The sequence below is a fragment of the Emydura macquarii genome, unplaced genomic scaffold, assembly GCF_026122565.2.
Source record: "Emydura macquarii macquarii isolate MOO-44397 ecotype Brisbane River unplaced genomic scaffold, CSIRO-AGI_Emac_v2 contig_1107, whole genome shotgun sequence".
In the NCBI taxonomy this organism is placed as follows: domain Eukaryota; kingdom Metazoa; phylum Chordata; order Testudines; family Chelidae; genus Emydura; species Emydura macquarii.
In genome coordinates, this window is record NW_027131244.1 from 1 (window position 1) to 21,639 (window position 21,639).

The 21,639-nt window shown below is 45.9% G+C and overlaps 1 protein-coding gene and 1 long non-coding RNA gene across 2 annotated transcripts; one reads left to right on the plus strand and one right to left on the minus strand.

The window, feature by feature from the left end:
• Nucleotides 1-2,403: 2,403 nt before the first annotated feature.
• On the plus strand, nucleotides 2,404-20,449 carry LOC137151536 (uncharacterized). Its single transcript, XR_010919291.1, has 5 exons — nucleotides 2,404-2,817; nucleotides 3,908-3,993; nucleotides 17,512-17,556; nucleotides 18,835-18,906; nucleotides 20,373-20,449. It is a non-coding gene; the product is annotated as an uncharacterized lncRNA (long non-coding RNA).
• On the minus strand, nucleotides 8,049-11,725 carry LOC137151539 (forkhead box protein M1-like). The gene is given in 7 exon segments (XM_067545791.1): nucleotides 8,049-8,069; nucleotides 8,256-8,437; nucleotides 8,992-9,070; nucleotides 10,709-10,822; nucleotides 11,256-11,305; nucleotides 11,308-11,461; nucleotides 11,684-11,725. Coding segments are annotated over 7 exon segments (642 nt in total).
• Nucleotides 20,450-21,639: the final 1,190 nt, after the last annotated feature.

The following is a 21,639-nucleotide window of genomic DNA, read 5'->3' on the forward strand; positions in this document are numbered from 1 at the left end:
TTCCTTACACTGTGCCTGTGACCGATGGAGAAAGACATCATTTTCTTTAATGCAACGCAGGGTTGATATTTGGGTCTCTAGTCCTTTAACCTTCTCTTCCAATATGGAAACCAGCCTGCACTTGGTACAGATGAAGTCATCTCTATCCTGTGGGAGGAAGACAAACATAGCACATCCAGTGCAGGTGACAACAACAGATCGCTCACTCTCCATATCTTTCCTCTGAGAGCCTCTTCAGATGCTGTATTCCCTGCTCAGCAATGTCTGAAAGGCAAAAACCCGCTGTGGGCTCTCTCCTCAGGCGAACTCCCAGGCAAACTCCCTCCTTCTGTTAGCCACTCGTCTGTTTGCCGCCCAGCTGGTTCGCAACTGGCTGCTTTTTATAAGGCTGGGGCAGTTGCCCCGCCCCTGCAATTACCCCTCAAAGCCCCGCCCCTGCAATTAACCCCTCAAAGCCCACCTGGATCAAAGCACTCCCAATCAATCAATCAGACACACTCTCAACTGCCAAACGGTCCCTGTAACTGCACCAGTCACAAGCACACACACACACAGTCAGCTGTAACTTGCACCAGTCACACAACTGGTCTCTCAGATACTCACCCCTCTAGCACAGCATACACAACAACACAGCTCCCCTCACGTAGCACTCACCTGGGCTCCTCTCGGACAGATCCTAGGCAAACTCCCTCCTTCTGTTAGCCGCTCGTCTGTTTGCCGCTCGTCTGTTTGTCAGAGGCATTGAAGTCTTTGGATCTTACTTCTAGTTTTGTTTACTTAGTTACTACCATTTCAGGCTGAGTAGCTTTAAATGCTACTTTAACCATTCTCATTAGTTTCACTATTGGTATTTAGTTGTCTGATAAGTAACAAATGGTGTTAAAAATGAGTTAAAGATCTCTGAATGCTTGCATATCTATTGTGTAAACAGGTTTTTTAATATTCTCTCTAAAATGTAAGCTAAAGTCTTGAGTCAAAAGTTTTCAGTTTTAAAAACTTGCGGATGAATTAAGTTAAGCTTGCAGTTGGGGAGAAGTCACTAATTCATGCAGCACTTAAGAAATCATACTTAGTGTATTGTTTGTAGTTTTGCAATTTAAGAGATCATGGAGTCACTTCATTTTAAACGACTTGCAGATATTAGGCAGTTTGATATGACTGCGGATGGTTTTACAAAACAGAAGTGCATACATCACCAATTGACTTAGAAAACAAAAGCAAAAAAGCCTCATACAACCCCAGCAGCAGATTTTATAATTTATGCTTCAGTGCATATCCTTATTCAGTTAATATAGTTAAGATAAATAAATTCAAGAGTCTAGCAGAATGCAGCGTAACAATGTGCAGAAGCTAAAAGGTAAAGGGCAAATTTTTACAATGCTTTGTGATTACATCATTGCTTTTAAGAGTTGAGCATACTTTAAAGAAAATATGATGCATACTTATGATGCAGCTGCGTGACAACTGGCTTCCTCCGGGCCGAGTCGTGCCATGGCTGCAAGGCGGCCACCGGAGTGGTCAGCGGCACAGCAGCGCAGCAAGAGAGCGCTACTGCTAAGACGTGTTCTCTCTTTGCAAATGCTGCTAGGAGCTGGCATTAAAATGCCGTGGGGGTGCAGCAGTGTGTGCAGTTATTTGGGTGGGAGGGGGACAAGACAAAAAGGATGCAATCGGTAGGATAAAGTTCTGCGATGGCTTCTCACTGGGTCAACAAGTGACACCTTTCTGTGTGATACCGCCGGCTTGTGATGCTGCCGCGCTGTTCTGCACAGCTTTATGATCTGTAGCTACACACGGTGCACCCTGGGCAGTAGCAGCGCAAGCTTGCATACAGTTCCCCATCAGTGTGTCTAACTTTTATTGCGGGGCAACACTTCCAGAGCGGGGCCGAGAGGGGAGAGCGGCTGCTGTGCTCTGGCCAGGGCGCCACACCGTTGGACCCACGTTGCCTGGCTCCTTAATTTTTGGGCTGGCTACTAACTCCGAGGCAAATTTGTCCAGCCCTGCGTTAATGCATCTATCCTGATAACAAGCTGAGAATACCAGCTAGACATCGAACGGAGCAGAGAATCCACCTGAAGTGGTTCACTCAGATCTGTCTCATGGATTTCTTAAACACAGGGCAACATCTGCAGCCTCACAGAGCCGCCTGGCAAAATGAATGCAAGCTCAATTCAAATGGGAAAGAGTGCAAAAGAGAGAAATGCAAACACAACGTGCATGCAGTGCCACACTCCGGCTTATTGGGTGCAAATGAGTTTCCATGGTGTTTTGTCTTTTTAGAAGTGAGTGATTTGCAGTGACAGTGAAGAGTTCTGCAGGTTGGGATGGTGAAAAGGGAGAAGAAACGCTTGCAAAGACCTTTTGCATATGCAACAAGAATATCATTAACACTGAATTGTTTTGCTTTGTGTCTTTTGCTCCAGAAACACGGTATTTTCAACAGAGAAGGATTTGAGACAAATAAGATCACTTCAAAACAGACACCATGACCGGCCCGTCACTGTGCCACGAGATAAAGCGTCTGCAGCGATTGCCTCCATTTCCCTCCACAGCCTTTTCTTGGCCACGTGCTGCTCTGCGTCTCCCCGCCCTGGACACACTTCACACTGCGTGCTCTGCCGCGCGCTCAGAGCCCGCCCCGCCCCCACGGGGGGAGGGGGTGGAAGAGTGACAGCCCCTCCAGCCAATGCGCCTGGCCCTCAGCGGGCGGGGCGGGGCGGGGCGCGGCTAGTGGCTGCTGCTGCCGCGGGAGAAGGAGGCGGCGGTGGCGGAGCGGAGCCCGGCCTGCACCGTGTGCCCGTCCCGCTGAGCGAAGTAAGTGCCCGTCTGCCGACCCGCCTCCTGCCTTCAGCCGCCGCCCTACAGCTGCCGCCGCCTTTTCGCTGCGCTGCGCTCCTGCTTTGAACAGCTGTGCTGGGTGCTCGGTCCGTGCTGCCAGCTGCCAGGGCGGGGGCTCGGGACCATCCTGCCCCTGTCTCCTGTCAGCGCTCGTGGGGGCTGATGGGCCTCCTGCTCCCGTGCCTGAGCACCAGCCCCTCGCCCCCTCCAGGGTTCCCTGCCCCCACCTAGCACGGACCCCTCCCCTTTGCAATGAGCTTCCCCCAGTTCTCACACGCCCCCTCCCGTGTGTGGCTCACGGACCCTGCGGATCCCTTCCTTCCGAAATTCCCATTGCAATGAACATGAGTGAGCAAATTATGCAGTTCTTTCTCAGGCAAACTCCTGCTGACTTGTGTGTGCTGCACTCCTTACTGACGTCAAGAGGAAGACTGCACTGGGAGTTCTCCCTGAGTAAAACCTCCAAAGCCATTATCCACAAAGCCCCTCCCGATCTGCTCTTCATGATCATTACAGCTTTAATGGGCCTTATTATAAGAGCAGAGTTTTGCTCTGACACAGTTAACCACAATTTCCTCTCTCCCAAGTGATGTGCGATGTGCTAAGCCTCAACTGGCTGTCATCCTCCACCACAGAGGTATCTGCACGTCAGCTGAATAAGAACAATGTTATAGCACTTTAATACCCTTCACAGTGAAAAGTGTTGCAAAACACAGGTGATGTTAATTAAATGAACCATCATCCCTAAAGAACCAACTCAGAATCAGTCACATTAAACACATGATTCACCGCTTTAATCTTTGTTCCAGTTTTGCATTTCATTGGCAATCTGCATTAGCAAAAATTGCAAAGTCAGGACCCTATTAAAATCATCAATAATGATGAAATCATTAAGATATAATCTTTCTTTCTTGAACCCATTCTTCGTGGAGATAGGCTAGTACTACTAGACTGCACTGTAAAATTGTGTATATCTACTCACATTTTTAAATACAGTTAAGTTAATATCCACAAGCAGGGGAGAAAGCACATACAAGCTGAACTCATCTTGCTCTCTCTCTGGCAGCCAAATGCAGCAAAAGTTTGCCTACACTCTCTGTTGCAGTATCTCAGCCCTGACCTGGAGGCACCACCATGTAGTGGGACGAGAAGGTATTTCATTTTTCTTCTTGGTAGATTTTGGGAGTTTTGAAACACACTTTGAACTCTAGTTAGAGTTACAATAAAAAAGTAAGCTTTGATTGATTTGTATTTATATCAGAAAATACAAACATATCTTCTGTAGATCTTTCATGAATTTTCATGTCCTTTGTGGTGAGTGCAAAGTATTTTAGGATGACAAAATATAGGAGATGTGATAATAGGGTCCCATAAGAAGAATTTGATTAATGAGAAAAGAAGTTCTACATATCCAGATGCCAGTAGAAAATTAACGAATGTATCGAATAACTATTTTAACATTTCATTGAATCTACCTTTGTGAAATAGAATTGCCGGAATAATTAATATTTGATGGGTGGTAAATTTGAGATAGTTTTAAAACCGATATATGTCTACAGTACCAATGATACTTATTTGTAGAGCTATATGTAGCCATTAAATATACAGTATTTTTAATTATACTCTAACCATTAAGTCACATCAAAAGCAAACTTCAAAGCTCTGAATGAAAAGAGTACATTTTATATTGGGTTTTGAAAAAGTCCATTTATTGTATTTTGACTTATTGATATATTGGATTGAGTTACATGATTGTATTTCTTTTTTACTGATTTATCAATTATTGTCAAGGATAGCAATAGTTTTTGTGTTGTTTCAAAACCATGCATGCATATGCAGCTGGTATCCTAAGATGCCTCCTTGCATATTCAGGTCCACTGATTTTGTCACAGCATTGCACATGCATTGTGACAATTGATTTTCATCATTCATAAATACATAAAGATAATCTTGCACTGACACTAAAATAAAGGTTTAAATTTTGTCATAATATTCAAAAATTCCTCCCAAAATATTTAATTAAATGTATTATGGCTAATAAAAGTAATAAAATAACTAGGAGTTAGATGTTCAATAATATTGAAAATATTTTGAAATATTTCACAACCTACATTATGTCTCGTTCTTGCTCCCATGGAAGTCAGGGATAGTTTTATCACTAATTTCTGTGGGAGCTGCCCTGACACCAGTGTTAAGTACTACTATCCTCAACCCATGTACAGGAATGCCATGATATAATTTGGCATCAATGGGTATTCTGCATTGTAGGTCAGTGCCAGGATATGCCTGTTCACATTACACTATAGATCTTCTAAGAGCCCGCAGTGCCAGCATGAAGACACATTTGGAACTCCATATCGAAATCAACATGGAGCAATGCATACAAACTAATGTCAGTGGATGGGCCTAAGTGTCTCAAGTGCTGCCTGCTATTGTGCCCTTCTGACCTCGAAAACACAAGGCTGAGAGATTGCCCGTTGGAGGCGTAGCCCAATGTGCTATTAAAACACATTTACACACGTTTACAGGAAAATACCTATTTGCACTTCATAAGGGCCCATATGTTTTGCCTCCTGCTTTCTGAGAAGAACAGAGACATGCAAAGACTACCATGGAAGACTAGCCAGGAAGTTAAGATCAGGGATCTGCAGGACTGTCATGCATTCAGCTCTCTCCCTTAGCGCTCCCTTCTAGCCCTTCAACAACCCATGATCTATGGCTAATTTGGAAGCTCTATTCCATTGTCTGCTGGCTCCTGGTTGTGCTCTACAGCAGCTCTGAAGGTAGATGACAGAAAATACAGTTGGACCTAATACTGTGTTAAGCAACATTAACATCAGTCCTTGGCAGGGCATGTAGAGAGAAGAATGTCACTTAAGGGCTCATGCTCATCTCACGCCAGTTTTACGTAGGTGTAACTCCATTGGGCCTGATGCCAGTGTAAATCTGGACTAAGTTAACAGAAGCCAATGGAGTTACATAGGTGTAAAGTGAGATCAGATTGTACCCATACTATAGCTTCTGCTGCTGATCCCACCCACGGCTTTGGTCTGGACACTTAATCTCCGAAACAGAGTCAAAAACATACTGAAAAGGAACAGTATTATGGCCTTCTCCTCTATTCCCATCCCAAGATTAATGTGAAGAACCTACTAACATCGGTCATTTTTCTATATCCTATAAAGACATGCAATGACTGATTCTGATCTTATAGTGGTTTTACATTAATGTTTGTTCAGGAAATTACTCTTGATTTACATTCACGTAAGTGAGATCAGCATCAGGCCCAGAATTAAAACATACATTCTCTCTTTCCTTCAGTTTGTCTTTGTAAAAATTATGATTAGCCACATGCTACATATGTGCTTTTATTTTTGCAGAAATACACAGAAAGTCTATTTCCCAGCAATACTGAATGATGATTGAAAAAACAAAGAGAGATGTTAGGCACTCATGAGTCATACACACATACATACATAGTGCTTTTACTACAGAAAGGCAATGATTTCAACAAAGAGAGATTTAGGCACTCAAATGACAAATGGAATGGAATGTGATTGTGATACATGTTATCAGAGTATATTCATTGTAATAGGATTTCTTTTAAATGCAAAATAAAGGATTGTTAATATTGATTGGTAATTAACTGTTTATGTTATTATTTCAGAATTATAGAATATCGTATTCAAATAGTATTCAAATAGATCTCCACATATCTTTTAATGAAGGATGTATCTATATTTATCTTTGCATTAAATATGCTGTGACAAGATCTGCCATCATTTTATTATATCTTGCAGTCTTTGAATTCAGTGTGTTTTGGAGCCCAGAGAACTTGAAGACGTGTTCTCCCAGAATGGGACATCCACACAGATCAGTCTTGCAGGGCTTAATTTTTCAAAAAGTAAACCAGAATGAAAAACAACATGAGGGAATTAACCTGCCGGCCTTAGTCTGTGCCATCAGGTGTATCTCCTCCAAACTGCTGCCAGTCTTCCTGTCTCTGGCAGTCCCTCCCTTTCTCTGCAGTTCCTCTAAATCTCAGAGCTCATCTCCCCCCTTCCACTTCCTGCTGCTCTTTATAGTGAGACAGGTGATCTGACTCAGGTTGGCTCCTCAGTAACTGGGGTTGGTTGGGCACAGGACTTTGACCATAAAGGGTAAAGCCAACTTGTTACAATTATCATCACTGAAAATAAATTTAAACAACAGAAAACATTTTAAATTCTACAGTACAAATGTAAGGGGTCTATTATCCCCTTACTGAAACTTAGTGGGTCTTTTTGATTGGCCATCTCTGGAGGAAACAGGACCCTGGAACGGACACAGCTCCCAGGGCCAGTGGAGAGAGCCCAACTCAGGTCAGCCTGATTGACAGGGCGGGCAGGCTAATGACAGAGCCAGGAGGGTGGGGGTAGCCCAGCCTTCCCTGTGAGCTGGAGCTGCCTGTTGGGACGTGCAGGGCCAGAACTGACCTGAGCTAGGACAAAGCAGCCAGCAGCTGGAAGGCTGGAAGAGGAGCACAGAAAACTGAATGGAGCCAAGCTGACCCAACCTACAGCAGCAGAGCAGAGGGGCATCCCAGAAAGCTAAGGCTGCACGGAGCAGATCGAGCTGGGGCAGGAGCTGTCTGGAGCTGGGTGTGGTGAGCAGCTGGGGAGAACAAAAGGGACTTTGGGAGTGTGTGGCTACTGCCAGAGCAGAGGGCTGACTCTGCATCCCTGCAGCATAGCCAGGGCCTGGACAGTGGGCCTGCGACGTGTGACACGGACTGTGAACCCCAGAGACACTGTGTGTGGTGCCACGGGCCAGGGGACAGTGCTGGGATGTTTCCCTTTAGCCTTTTTACTCTTTTCTTATTTTTTTAATTGATTTGATTGCTGTTTGTGTAATAAATTGTATTGCTTTGCATGGTATGCAATGACCAGTGGATCAGGGAAGTGCCCAGCGCAGAGTTAGTACCCCAGAGTGGGGACACCCTACCCCTGCCCTCAGGGACCACGGCAAGATTGGGGGTCGAGCCCCAGAAATCCTGGGCCCAGCCTTGTCCGGGTTACGGGCACCCCACCAGGGGAGCCCTCGAGGTCAAGTGGGGCCTCTGGGTAAAGGGAGTGGGAGCAGGGACTCAGATCCTTTTGCTAACCAACTCTACTGGGGTATTGTACAAGCAAGGAAGGTTCCCCACAATAGCGGGCCCATTCTCCCGCTTACACTAAGTAGGGCTTTCCCTTTAGGAGCCATAAGCACAGGGAATATCTGCTGACATCTGTCCGCAGCAGGGTTACAATGGCATGGTCACACATACCAGACATCCTTATTTGATGTTTCACAGCAGTACAGAGGGCGAACAAGAAAACCCTTTGGAAAGCAGGAGAGATTGGCCCCACAAACTCAAGACTAGCAGAAACACTGACCTTTGGAGCAATGCGTACAGGCTTGCTGCTCCGGATGGTCTCTGAGCTACTGAGGGAGGCTCCCTGGGCCATGGGCTGAGGCATCTTCAGGGGGGACTTCAGGACGAGAGACTGGCTCATGGGGAACTGGATTGGAACCGGGTAGGAGCTCACACGAGGAAGTAAAGGCTTCATCTTTCGGTCTGGAAAGGAAGAGAATGGATCAGCTAGTGTCCTGCTCTGTGGAGCCTCTTCACCTCCCCATCCCCACACACCTCAGGCACTAGCAAGTCAAAAGCTGGGGAATTTGAACCATCCTCAATCCCAAAAAGTAACCAGCTAATTCCAAGGAGAGGCTCACCCCTTTCCTGCCTTTTCTGCATAGTTATGGAGATGCAAGTCCTGAGCTTATAGCCCATGCAACCCAGGATTCTGGTGAACAAGCCCCCAAACCAAGCTGCCTTGGGTTGGGATGCTGCTCCCACCAGAGCTCAGCTCCTGCTCCCTTTGAGGACCAGGTCCCTGTATCAGGTCTCCCCCACCCTGGGACGTCTTCTCTCTCAGATGCAGCAGCCCTGCCCTCAGCTCCAAACCTGTCAGACAGGAACAGTCGTGGGAAACCTGCAAGCAGGCAAAGCTGGAGAGCAATTTCCATTTCTTTTCCTACGGACTGGGAATGGCTGTTCAGGATCAAGCGCCCATCACACTGGCTAGGGGACTGGCTCTCGCTCTGTCCCAGACGGATGCACACACTCGCATGCATTCTGCGGCTCAGTTTTGTTGCTGCTGTTGCCCCCTGCATTCTTCTGGAGTTCTGGAAGGTGTCGTTTTTGCTCCTATGGTCATTGTGGGATGAGAAAGAGGGGAAAAGAGAGTTAATGAGAAGACCCCCATCTCAGTTCAGTTGCCTCACTTAGGAACATGGATCCAGAGGCCTGTGCTGAGAGAGCAGTTGTTACCACCCAGATACCGTGCCAGCTGTGTGCCACCTGCCATTGCATGCCTTTGCCATCCCTCTGCCAGCTGCCACCCAAAAGCCTTGTAGCGAGTGAGCTGGCATGATGGAGCTTCTCCAGCTGTGGACTCTACTCCAGGAGAAATGATCTGATTCCACTGCCTGAGGAAAGATCAGATCAGATCTGATTCCACTGCCTGAGGAAAGGTGAACAGTACAGCTTTATAGTGTGTAGTATCTTTCATACAAACCATAGCCCAAAATGCTCAAGTGGAACAGCAGAGGGGACGAGGAATAGCAGATCTAAGCAGGTGGAAAGGAAGTGGAGGCAAGTCTGGCTAGCTGCTTGCACATCTGTTATCACTACAATGCTGGAGGTGAAGGAGGCCTCACCAACTTCCATCTTGTCAGAAGTCATGCTGCTGCCAGGTTCCAGGGGGAAGAAAGGAGTGCACAGAAATTTTTGCCCCTTCTGAAGCCACAGCCCAGAAAGGAGAGGAGTTGCTGCCAGAGAGAGTTGTACCTGACACTTCTGCCTGGGTTTGTTCTCTGGAAACACATTTCAGGCCAATATTCAGCTGCTGGCACCTCGCTGCGCCTATAGATATGCACATGCAGCTGTTATATGCTTCTGCAAAGGTCCAGCCATCATCATCTACCAGCTAGTACATTTTCTGTAGGCAGTTAGAAACTTGCCCCTCCGTTATATCAGGCCTCCTTCCCCAAGAAAGGTGTGCAAGGAGCTATTGGACTGGCAGCTGCGGTGACTCATTCCCCCTCCCCTAGCTTGCCCTTTTCTGCAATGATTGGCAAATGGAAAAGCCCCGAGCCAGCGAGAAAGTCTTCCTGATTCACAGCACTCAGGCGACGTTGGTGACCCTGCGGCTTGTGGCGGCAAGACGTCAGGAAGGAGAAAAATAAGAGGAAGTTACTAACCAAAGGGGGGAAAATATGGGACATTAACTCTTGCATAAAGTTCCCAAGTCAGAGTACCCAGCTATTGAACGCGCCCACCCACCAGGGAGAAAACACAGGAAGTGTTCACCCTGCCTGCTCTGAAAAAATCACTGCAGCAAGAGAAGGTCTCCATTCCTTCCATAAAGAGACCCTTCCGCAGCCCCCAGGTTACACAGGGCAATTCTGCCTGCATGGCTGGTGAAACACAATTATGCAGTACATTAAAGTTAATGGGAGTCTTTCCATTAGCTCCCATGTGAGTTTGCAGCAGGCCTCTGGAAAGCATCAGGTTGAAAGCTTATTCTACCTCTTTCAGCATTCACATTGCTACACTGCACCTGGAGAGCCCTGTTGCCCCAGAGGTGCTCCAGCCCATCCAGAGCACCTCCTGCTTCGAACAGAACCCACCGTTTGTCAAATTAACAGCCCAACGTCTAGAGAATGGAGCCAGGTGCCAAGGAGGCTTCGTCCCTCCCCCCCCTTTTGAAATCAGATGCAGTCAGATGTCTTGGCGTTCAGGAATTGAGAAGGCTATCTGTTTTCCTTCCCAGAAGACTCTCACCTTGAATGCCTGGTCCAGCGTCAGATAGCAGTTGATAGTCCAGGAGACTTTACCATTGGCAGACGTCTCCCGGACAAACATATCATGAAGGGACAGATTGTGTCGAATGGAGTTCTGGGAGGAGAGGAAATGTTTTTGGCTACCAAGCATAGGTGGGACCCTCAGATGCTACAGCCCAGGCAGGGGAACTCTGCCCCATGGAGTCCTGGCAGACCATGGCCCCTCATGCTCAACTGGTACCCAGTTATAGCCGCATCACTAAAGGCCTTTAGTGCCCTCACTGAAGATATCCCAGCTTCCAGCCCACTGTCCAGCCAGCCCAGTGCCCTGCCTGAGAGGAGGCGAGAGAGGATGCTGGTGTTTGGGATGGAAAAGAGAACAGCAGGAATTGAAGAGGGCCCTTCGTTTGAAACGGTTTCCATCCTGTTACACAAGGTGCTTGTTCCTTTGGATGCAAATGAAAAGCAATTCCTCAGCCAAGCATCCCACTAGTGTTAAGACCCTCTTGCCCACACCTATGGGTGCGGTCCCCAGCAGAGCATGTTACCTTCCAGCCTGGCTTTGCCACATGTTTGAAATAAGGGACATGATCCTCGTCCAGGTGTAGATGTCCTTCAGGGTCATGCGCTTCTTCTCAGTGCTGTTGATGACAAACTGGATCAGGGCTATGTAGGAGTAGGGGGGCCATTCTGATATCGAGTCCTGCCATGAGGAGGAGGAAGTAGCAGTGGCAGCAATGGAGTATTCTTCAGTCTGGAAGAAAAAAAGAGGAACCAGTGTGGAAGTTGCAAGGACCCAGGAATGTTCCAGGGAAGATCCTTTTAGCCACAGGACCCTGCTGTGCAGATCAGCTTGGGGAGGCTCAGGCTACCCAGACTGTGTCAGGTCTGCTGTCTTGGAGTGTTCTCATCCACATGACCTGTCTTCAGTTTCCAGAGGTTCCTCAGTTATATGCCCCACCGTCTCCCTCCTTACCTTGATCGTCTCCTGCACCAGTGTCTGGTTCTCCTTCTCCATCAGAGCTCATCTTCCCTAGCCCCTGGATGTTAGTCAGACTGTTATCCAACCCGCTGCTTGTTGCCTCTCCACTGCCTGCAGGGAAACAAACCCAGAGCCCTGCTCACTCACCTGGTGCCATCCCCCATGCTAAAGAGTCTCTCAAGCTAGGTGCCCAATGAGTTGGGGTACGAGGGGCTTTCCTTTCCATACAGCTGTAGTCCCAAGGATGGATTCCTCACCATCTATCTTGTGACTAGGGAACAGTCCCTATGTCCATAGGGAGGAATTGCATACTATATCCACTGCAGGGCAGGGAAGGACAGGTCAGAACAGATTGTAGGAAAAACAAGCAGCACCTCCTTATTTATCGACACACTGTGAAACCCCGCACAAATGACCAGCACCAAGTAAATAGTTTCCTTGGATAGTCAAGGATCTGAAACCACACCCGTGAGGTTAGTATTATTATACCTATTTTATAGATGGTCAACTGCTTAAAACGCCATAAACTAGGAGGGTTTTCACCCATGGGAGATTAAAATAAATATATTAGAAGCCAGGCACGTCTCTCCTTAGCATTGTTCAGGACTAAATTCATCATCCTCAAATGGCAGGATAAAATTCCTAATCTGGACTTTATGGATGATAAATGCTTTTAAAATTTAGAACTGGGGGGATAGATAGCAGGACCATATATAGTGATTTGGAGAAAGGATAGTTGGTTGTCCTTAGATGAACACCAGTGACAGATATGGGAACTACAGTGCTTGCATTATGCATATTATATACAGTAGAGAATGATAGTTTAAGCATGAACCAAAATGGAGAGGGTTTCACATTCGTGTAGTGGATCCAGCCTGTTAGTGACGTAAAATTCTCAGAGGGTCATTTGTACTGTTGTAAGAGGGCAAAGGCAAAACTGACAGACAAATAAACTAGTCCCCTTCCTACACGATAGAGGCAAGCGACACATCCAACCCCAGCCTCTTTCTAGCAGTTAGAGAAGCTCGCCAATAGGTATTTTCAACTGTGTCACACAGCGACCTCTGTGAGATTATGGCAACCCCCACTTCCCCAGTGTCACACAGAGAGCTCCACCAGGCTTGGGTCGGAGCCAGCCCCCGAGCTCTAGAGAGCGGTGACAACCCCTCAGGTTGCCCAGAGAGCTGTGTGGGAGGAAGCAAGCGGCTTCGTAGGATGCCCTGGGCACCACTGACAAAGGCCTTGCAGCTTCCTGGCTGTGTGCAGCAAGGGAGGGAACGCTGCCTAGTGGGCCCTATAAATCCCCTCCCTGCCCAGATCCTGGGCCCCTTCCCCAGCCCCCACTCCCGATAGCAAGGCACCTTCCCCTTCCCCTGCCCGCAGCCTGATCCCCAGCCCCTGGACCGCTCTGGCCCTTCTGCCCCTCTCAGCTCTGCTCTCATCCTGGGCCGCTCCTGCCCGGTGTCGGTGGGGGCAGGAGGTCGTGCGCCCCGCTGCCTGCCTGTTGGGCCCCGGCGCTGCTGAGCTCTGCTGCTCTCGGGATGCAGAGACAGTTCGTTTTTCATTTCCCAGTTTGAATTTGGCGCCCGGTGGCTGGTTGTCGTCTCGTGCTGGCCAGGGCCAAGGGAGATCGTGGGCCGGGGGGGACAAAGACAAGCGTGTTCTATCCGGGAGCGGAACTGGCCAATGAGCGTCCGAGGCCGGCCGGCGTTGTGCCGCAAACGTCATCTGGCATCTTAAATGCCAGAAATAGAGACGGGGCACCAAATCTATCGGACCACAGTTTGCGGCACAACACCAGCCAGTCCCCTCGGCCCCCGCCCTGGCCGCCTCCTCTTTGTTCCCAGCCCCCCCTTTCCTGGCCCGGCCCGGCATCTTAAATGCCCCACCTGGGTGGAATTTCCTGGGCCGCTCCCTGCCCCCTCGGCCCACACCCCCTCGAGGCCCCGCCTCTCCCTTCCAGGTACTTCCTCAGCCCCGCCGATCGCATGAGGGGTCCAGGGACCCTAGGTGGACACTCCCTGGAAGCTCCGAGCCCCCTTTTTGTAATTTTAAAAGGCAACTATCAATTAATATCATCAAAATAAATACCCCTTTCCCCCCCAGGAAAAAGAAAACTAGCCCAAATAATTTGGTTTATTTACACAAAGTAAATTATACCCAACCCCCCCCCCATACACTATTATAATAGCAAAATCAGTCTAAAATAATTTACAACAAAACCAATTTTAAGTATTACTACATAAAAATATTCCACCTAATAAAGAAAACCCTATTACTAAACTAAAAATATACTATCCACAATAAATATTAATAAATCCCTCTGCAAATATATATAAACACCTATCTAAATATAATTATACATTGCACTCCTAAGCCCAAAAAATACAATATTAAAAATTTAATATTAAAAATATTTAAAAACCAAATACTAAAACCACCAAAAGTACATCTTATAAAAATACAAATTATTAACATAACACCCCCATTGCACACCATTTATAACACCCCAATACAAAAATAACTACACTAAATAAACACCTAAACAGCACACAACACTAACACTCTTGCATGTCCCAAGCAAAAAATAAAAATAACAAAAATACTAAATACAATTACTAAATTTTTTTTAACAAACAAATTAAATGTCCTAAGCAAAAACCTTAAAGCCCTATCAAATCCCGTAATATATACACATTCAACCTTAAAATATAAAAAACATTGCCTAATATATTAATACCCTAAAAAATAAATAAAAAAACACACCGAAGCCTATTAAACCTCAGAAAATTATAATAAATGCTACCTCCAAAACTTTAAATTACATACAAACACAGCTTTAAACTGAAAAAATAAACCAAAATATCATCCAACAGAAACTTAATGAAATCCTACCTAATCAAATAAAAAAATTAATGTAAAATACCACCAAAAAACCCAAACCCTTAAATGATTAATAAAAAATATTAAATTTCACAATCAATACCCAAACTGAAGGCAAGTCGGGGCTTAACTAAACATGGCCTGGAGCCAGAGACAAGTATCACTGTGGGGCGCCGCTGCTGACTGGGCGGGGGCGGTCGGCCAGTCCCCTCGGCCCCTGCCTCTCGCAACCGCCCCCGCCCCTCCTCTTCGTTCCCAGCCCCACTTTTCTTGCCCAGCTGGCGGTGAACGGGTCCGCAGCCCCCGTGTTTTCCTTCCAGGGGATCCCTCGGCCCCACCGACCCCACGAGAGGTCCAAGGCCCCTGGGTGGAATCTCCTGGGCCGCTCCCTGCCCCCTTGGCCCCTGGATCCCTCCCTGCTTTGGCCCAGCAGCCAGTGGGTCTGCAGCTCCCTGGCACTTCCTTCCAGGGGGTCCCGCGGTCCCACCAACCCCATGAGGGGTCCAGGGCCCCTGTGTGCACTGTGCCAAGACCCCCGTACCTCCCAGCCCAGTCACTGACCAGTAGCAATGACCTTCAGCCCCTAGATCCACCCTGCCTTGGCCCCCTCTCCAGGCTCCCGCCTCTTCCTTCCAGTGGCTCCCTCGGCCCCGCTGACCCCATGAGGGGTCCAGGGCCCCTGTGTGCACTGTGCCGGGTGTAAATCGAGAATGAGCACAATGGAGTGACACCAGCGTAAACCAGATGTGAGATCAGAACCAGGACCGTGCTTTTCTGGCCCCCCTCTACCCCTCGACGGTCATTCACAGCCACACAATGTGGGGATGAAGCCCCAAGCTGGCGGGTTATACACGCACTCTGCCCTAGCATAAAGATCTGCAGGGCAAGACAATGGCTCCTAAGGCCTGGCTCAAAAACACCTTGATAGGAAGCCAAAATGCATCTTTGTGAAAATTCACTGGCGGGGGGAAAGGGGAGGCGGGGGCGGGAGGTGACCAGGGAGTCTACTCTCCTGGCTGGGTGGGATAAAGGTTCAAGGAGCCCATCAGCTCAAGTTTGCTAAAGAGGCAAAGGAAGAAAGTGCTGGGAAGGAGGGGGAGGGCTGAGTCTGGACCAGACCAGATCAGAGCAGGACCAGGGCTAGCTGGGCCCAGTCACACAGCAGCCTCCGGGAAGGGAGCCTCTGTTCTGCTCAGGCAGTGAGGAGAGGGCCACAAGCGTGGTGGATATTGTCACTAGACTGTCGTCAGAGATTCCAGCATTCAGATCCCATCTAGGCGCCAAACCAAGGGCCGACATTTGCAAAGTGCTGGGCCCCCAGCAAGTCCTGTGGGGCCTGTTTTTAGCACCCGACTTGTGGAGCATGCCTGAACATCTGGTGATGGAAAGAGCCACAAAAGCTGGCGTGTTATCTACTTCAGCCAACAATATAAACAAACAAATATATATCAGTTTGGACTTAGTCCAAATAGGGTTGGGAAACCTGAAAGCAAAATGGAATATGTGAATACCATGATTTGGTTGCTATACAAATGAAATGGAAATGGGTAATGGGTAATATAACTGCTTATGTGCTTGTGTAACCTCATGGGAAAAGATTTGGAGAAGCAGTTGTAGATAAAGCCAGTGTAAATGGAGAATATGCTCATGAGCATTATCAGGCAGCGTCTACCAAAGAAGGTGTTCCAAATCTGCAAGGGAAGAATTCAGAGAGAATAAGCTGTGACGCTAGGCCCCCAAACAGAGAGCCAATCGACTTTGTAAGTTGCATGGCCCAACTCTGACCTTTCAAGATATATTATAGAAAAATACAATGGCAATGAGGGTCATTTCTTATAAGTAGACTAGAGCTTTGATATGTAAAAACGGGAGTTCTGTAGCACTCTCTGTGAAGTGATTGCATGTTGGGTTGTAGAGTAAAATGGTACTTAGCATCTACACATCACATTCCAGTTTCAAAACACATTTATGAACATTAATTGATGAATCCTCATAACTCTCCCGTGAAGTAGATAGATTAATATTATTATCCCAGTATTACAGATGGAGTAACAAACATGGAGTTAAAGCTGACCAGCACACATGAAAACATTGGGTTTGTGCCAGAGTGGTTTTCTGGTTCAGTTTTTAAGATGTAAGAAGAAAGGGTTCTGGAGGATTTCATTGCCTGTAAGTGGGATTTTTTTTGTCCTGGTTTTTACATTAGAAATCCAGCACTGTTTTCTCTAGAAAACTGTGGACAATAGAAGAATTAGCATGATTATGACATCACAGACAACTATAAGAAAATTAAGTGACCCAGGGCAGTGTGAAAAACACAGTGGAACGAAACACAAGATTAGCAAAAGTTGAATAGCAAAAGCTACCTGGCCACAGTTAGACATCAGCATCTTAACACTGGCACTATTTGTATTTGACAGATTCTGTAAAACATGGTACTTGGATATTTACCCCCCTCCCCCCAAAAAAGTGTGTCTCCTAGGATTTCATACTACTGCTCATCACTATAGTATCTGCATGCCTTCCTCATAAAATTGATTCGCATTAGCAGTATTCAGTAAAATGCTTAAAATATATTTATTTGTAATTTTAAGTCTACAGATGACCTGTATTTTAAAAAAAATAGAAATTTCAATAGCTTTTTAAAATCTTCAACTGTTGAAAACCAATCAGAATTTAACATTTGAAGTCTGAATTCATGAGCTGAGGATCTGACCTTGTATCTTTAAAAATAACTTTCTGTTTTAAAATTTCACAAACTTCAATATCTAACTTCAGGTGCTCACATTTTCATAAATTTGTCACAAAAATTTCAGCACTAGCATTCTGCAGAGGCAGACACTGGTACTAGTGGTCACCTCTGATCCAGAAGAGTTAATTATGTTTCTTATAAATAAAATAGTTGTATTGTTTGCCTAATTATTTATTTTTTAATTTAGACTAACAAGGACAAAATGAAGTGTATGGAAAGCTTTGGACGAAAGGTAGGCAAATTTTTTTAATTTTCTCTTTTTTTTTTTCTTTTTCTTTTTCTTTTTTTTCTTTTTTTTTTTTTTTGCAAGAAAATTGTTTGGTCCAGGTTCAGAGCTAGCAAACAATTTTCTGTTTGATAAACAGTGTGCATTATGTCAGTCTTCAACACTTGTTCCATGTTCATGTACCTTGACATTTTTAGAAATATAGTTTCAATACTTTAGCAAAAGGAGTTATCTTACATTAGCAGGTAGATGAACTGGATGACGTAATTGATCTTTTCAGGTTCTAACTCCTATAACCCTCCTGTGTTTGTTTTATTTTCCCAGAGGTGTCACAATCTTCATGCCAATTAAAGAGATTGTAGTTTGAACTAGCCTTGAATTCCTCCTTTTGGAGTTCAGTAATGATTTTTTTTTAAATGGTTGTAAATCCAAAGGGAAACTTCATTGCTGCTCACCTCACTGGAGGAGTAATAGCTCAGAACGAAGATTGTCCTTAAAAGAGGGTGAAACCATTTCCACTCAGCTGAAGGTCTGTTAATAAAGACCATGGTTATTTTACTTTTGAGTGCCACTGCTCCTCACTTGTCCTCCTTTGGATTGTTTTGAAAATGAAAAGATGTGATCAAAAGGAGCCCCGATTGTTTCACGTTTACAAAATGCTGGACAGGATACAACACTCACTGTCTATTTGACTTCATGCACTCATTGATTTAAAATACCCTCTAGCACCAATCTCTGAGGAAGACAAGGCAGTGTGGTTAGAGTCAGGACTTGAAATCAGGGTTTTATTTGTGGGTGTGCCACTGACTAGTTTTTGGAAAGTGTTTTAAGCCCCAAGACTGAGCCCCTAGAAGTGCCACAGATTTAAACACCACTCTCATTTATACATATCTGGTTCATCGAAACACTCACTCCAACGGTAACAGCTGCAGAAACTTCACAGCTTTTGGTACCTGCGAAAGCCAACTGTCATTCATGTTCCTGATCTACAACACAATACAGCTATTAAGGGGAGTAGAGAGGATTCTTAGTCTGGACTTTGGAAGCAGCATAGTCCAATGGCAGAGAACTGGGAGTTAGATCCAGGAGCAGCAGATTTCTTCCCGATGCGTCACTTTTTTTGGCCTTGATGACATCATTTAACCTCTCTGGGCACCTCAGTTTCCCCAGCTGTAAAATAGTTGAAAGAATGATACTTACCCACCTCTAAAGTGCTTTGAGCTCAATGGATGAAATGTTTTGTGTATGTGCTAAGCAGTGTTTTTTGTCCCCCCCATCATAAAGAGAGACAAGACGCTCCCCCGGCCCAAGGATGATCTCCTTGCCAAATGAGCCCAGACCAGTGCTTACTAGTAGGTGAGGGAAAGTTTTCCATTCTGACAGTAACTATTTCTTTTTGGTCAAACATTATAGTAGGAATGAGGCAATACAAAACAGTATAATGAAGTTAATTGAAACCTGAAAAACCTTGCCAATGATGGAAAGAGACCAGGTAGGTTTATTAAAGAAAATGAATTGCTATTTGGCCAGGCAGGTCTTGGAAGCTAGCTGGAAGCTGATCATAGGTCAGGTCAGCAAATCCAGCTCCGAGCTGTTGTAACTATTTTAAAATGTAATTCTCTGAACCCAGGCGGAGACCCTTCTCTACATGAATTTTAGATTCATGTATATAATGATGCCCTCTTGCTTCCACTTCAACACCCCACAGCTCAGACTTCCTGGTCAGAAGAATAGAAAGAAGCCTTCTGCAGTGTGGCTGACTTTCTTATTGACTCATTTGGCTGGTGCAAAAACCAACCCCCCCAGATTGTAAGTGGTTTCTAATTGGTGCAACCATTACCACTTCCTTCAGCATGGACCTTTGGCTTCTTTAATAAAAACCCCCACTGTGCTGTGATTCTCTGTGGGAGATGGGATTCAAATGCTGTATTGATTTGTTTCTGAAGCTAAAGACACTGGACAGGGCATATTCTCTCTCCCCCACCTCTGACATGCAATTTGTAATACACTTCTTGCTCTCACTGTAACAATACTTACAAAAACAGATGTCTTTTCTCACCAAGTAGAAAAGTTCCAGAGGGGTAGCCGTGTTAGTCTGTATATAGCAAAAACAACGAGAGTCTTGTAGCACTTTAAAGACTAACACATTTAATTTCTGCAGACATAAGCTTTCGTGGGCTGTACAGCTTATGTCTGCAGAAATTAAATGTGTTAGTCTTTAAAGTACTATGGGACTCTCGTTGTTTTTGCTCACCAAATCATTCCATGTATCATTCCCTCCATGGCATGGCGTATTGTCAAAAGTCCCTGCTGCACAGTTCGCACCAACAAAACCTTACTGAAAAAGATTTTCTTGTAGAGACAAATCCAGTAGTAATGCATTTCAGCACAATAATTATAGACTGCAACAGATTAGCACTGGGAGAGTACTGTCACCATAGAAGAGAACAAGAACTGTGGAAATGAGGTCATTTATAAGAGAGCCCTGTCCTTACATAGGGGACTAAATACCAGGCAAAGATCAGTAATCATACATATTCTGTATGTCTGTATATACATATACACCGAGCTTTTTTTTTTTTTTTTTTTTAAACCTGATCTCATTCTGGAAACAAAACAGTGGCTTTCGTCGCAAGAGGTCCAATCCTTCTCCCACAAAAGTCAATGGGAGCGTTGCAATTGACTTATATGGGAGGTAGGATCAGGCCCACAGTCAGATAGTTAGCCCCAGAGGTGAATGTGGGACCACATTCTCTCCCATTTCATCATTTACTGGAACCCAATATTTGACTTCTTACTTGGGCATGTTCTTGCATGGACAGGTTTGAGTGGGAAAGCAACATGGAGATATCCCAGCCTGGCCTGTCTACTGAGAAGAACCAACAGGATTACTCTGGGGGAATATGCTGGGGGTACCTTTTAAAAAGGTGTAGCAAGAACTGCTGGCCATTTCCCCCTCACTCCCCTTATGCTTTATATAGGCATACTGCCCTTCCACCACAGCAATAGGGCACTGAAGATTCACTCCTAACTCTCAAGTACCATACTTTAGCCCATTATATACTGGTGCGTCCCTCTTTCAGTAGCTGTCTCCTTGTGGGTCATGTGAAGCTGAGCTATGGAATCAAGCTTAGTTCTGTCCCATGAAGAAAGAAACTAGTTAACCTCTTATTTTAATGAGCAGTTATAGAACTTGCGGTCTCCACCGTTCAGCTGAGAACAACAGCTTTCCTGCCTATGCACTGAATATGGCTCAGCACACAGGCATTTTCACTTGTCACTAAGTGTGACCCTTCTGTGCCTAGGGCAGCCACCTGCAAATGCCAAGGTCAGGGCAGGCTGCAAAAGGAAAGCAGATTCTCCCAGCACTGGTGGGTGACACTGAGGCCAGGCTTCCCAGCCAGCCACAAACTGTGCTTCTGATTCCCCAAACCTGTTAAAATGTTAAAGTCTGCAAAAGAGAAGAATGAGGGGGGATTTGATAGCGACCTTTAACTACCTGAAAGGGGGTTCCAGGGAGGATGGGGCTAGGCTGTTCTCGGTGGTGGCAGATGACAGAACAAGGAGCAACGGTCTCAAGTTGCAGGGCGGGAGGTCTAGGTTGGACATTAGGAAAAAGTTTTTCACTAGGAGGGTGGTGAAGCACTGGAATGGGTTACCTAGGGAGGTGGTGGAATCTCCATCCTTAGAGGTTTTTAAGCTGAGGCTTGACAAAGCCCTGGTTGGGATGATATAGCTGAGGTTAGTCCTGCTTTGAGCAGGGGGTTGGACTAGATGACCTCCTGAGGTCCCTTCCAACTCTAATATTCTATGATTCTATGATTCTAAAGGGATTAAAGCAATCAGATACACACAAATGATTTGAAAGTCCATATGTATCAGGTTTTTAGAAGAACTGTGGAGTTTGCAGGCTTGTATGGTCCCTCTGGTGTACATCCAGTACCTGGATGGGTCTCAGTCTTTTGTTTCACAGCTTCAGTTGCAGATGACTTGATCCAGAGGTAAATAGGTGGCTGAAGCTGAACAGGACTGAAGACAAAATGGATTCCGTGCACCTGCCTTTTATGTCCTCTGGCCCTTGCCATGCTG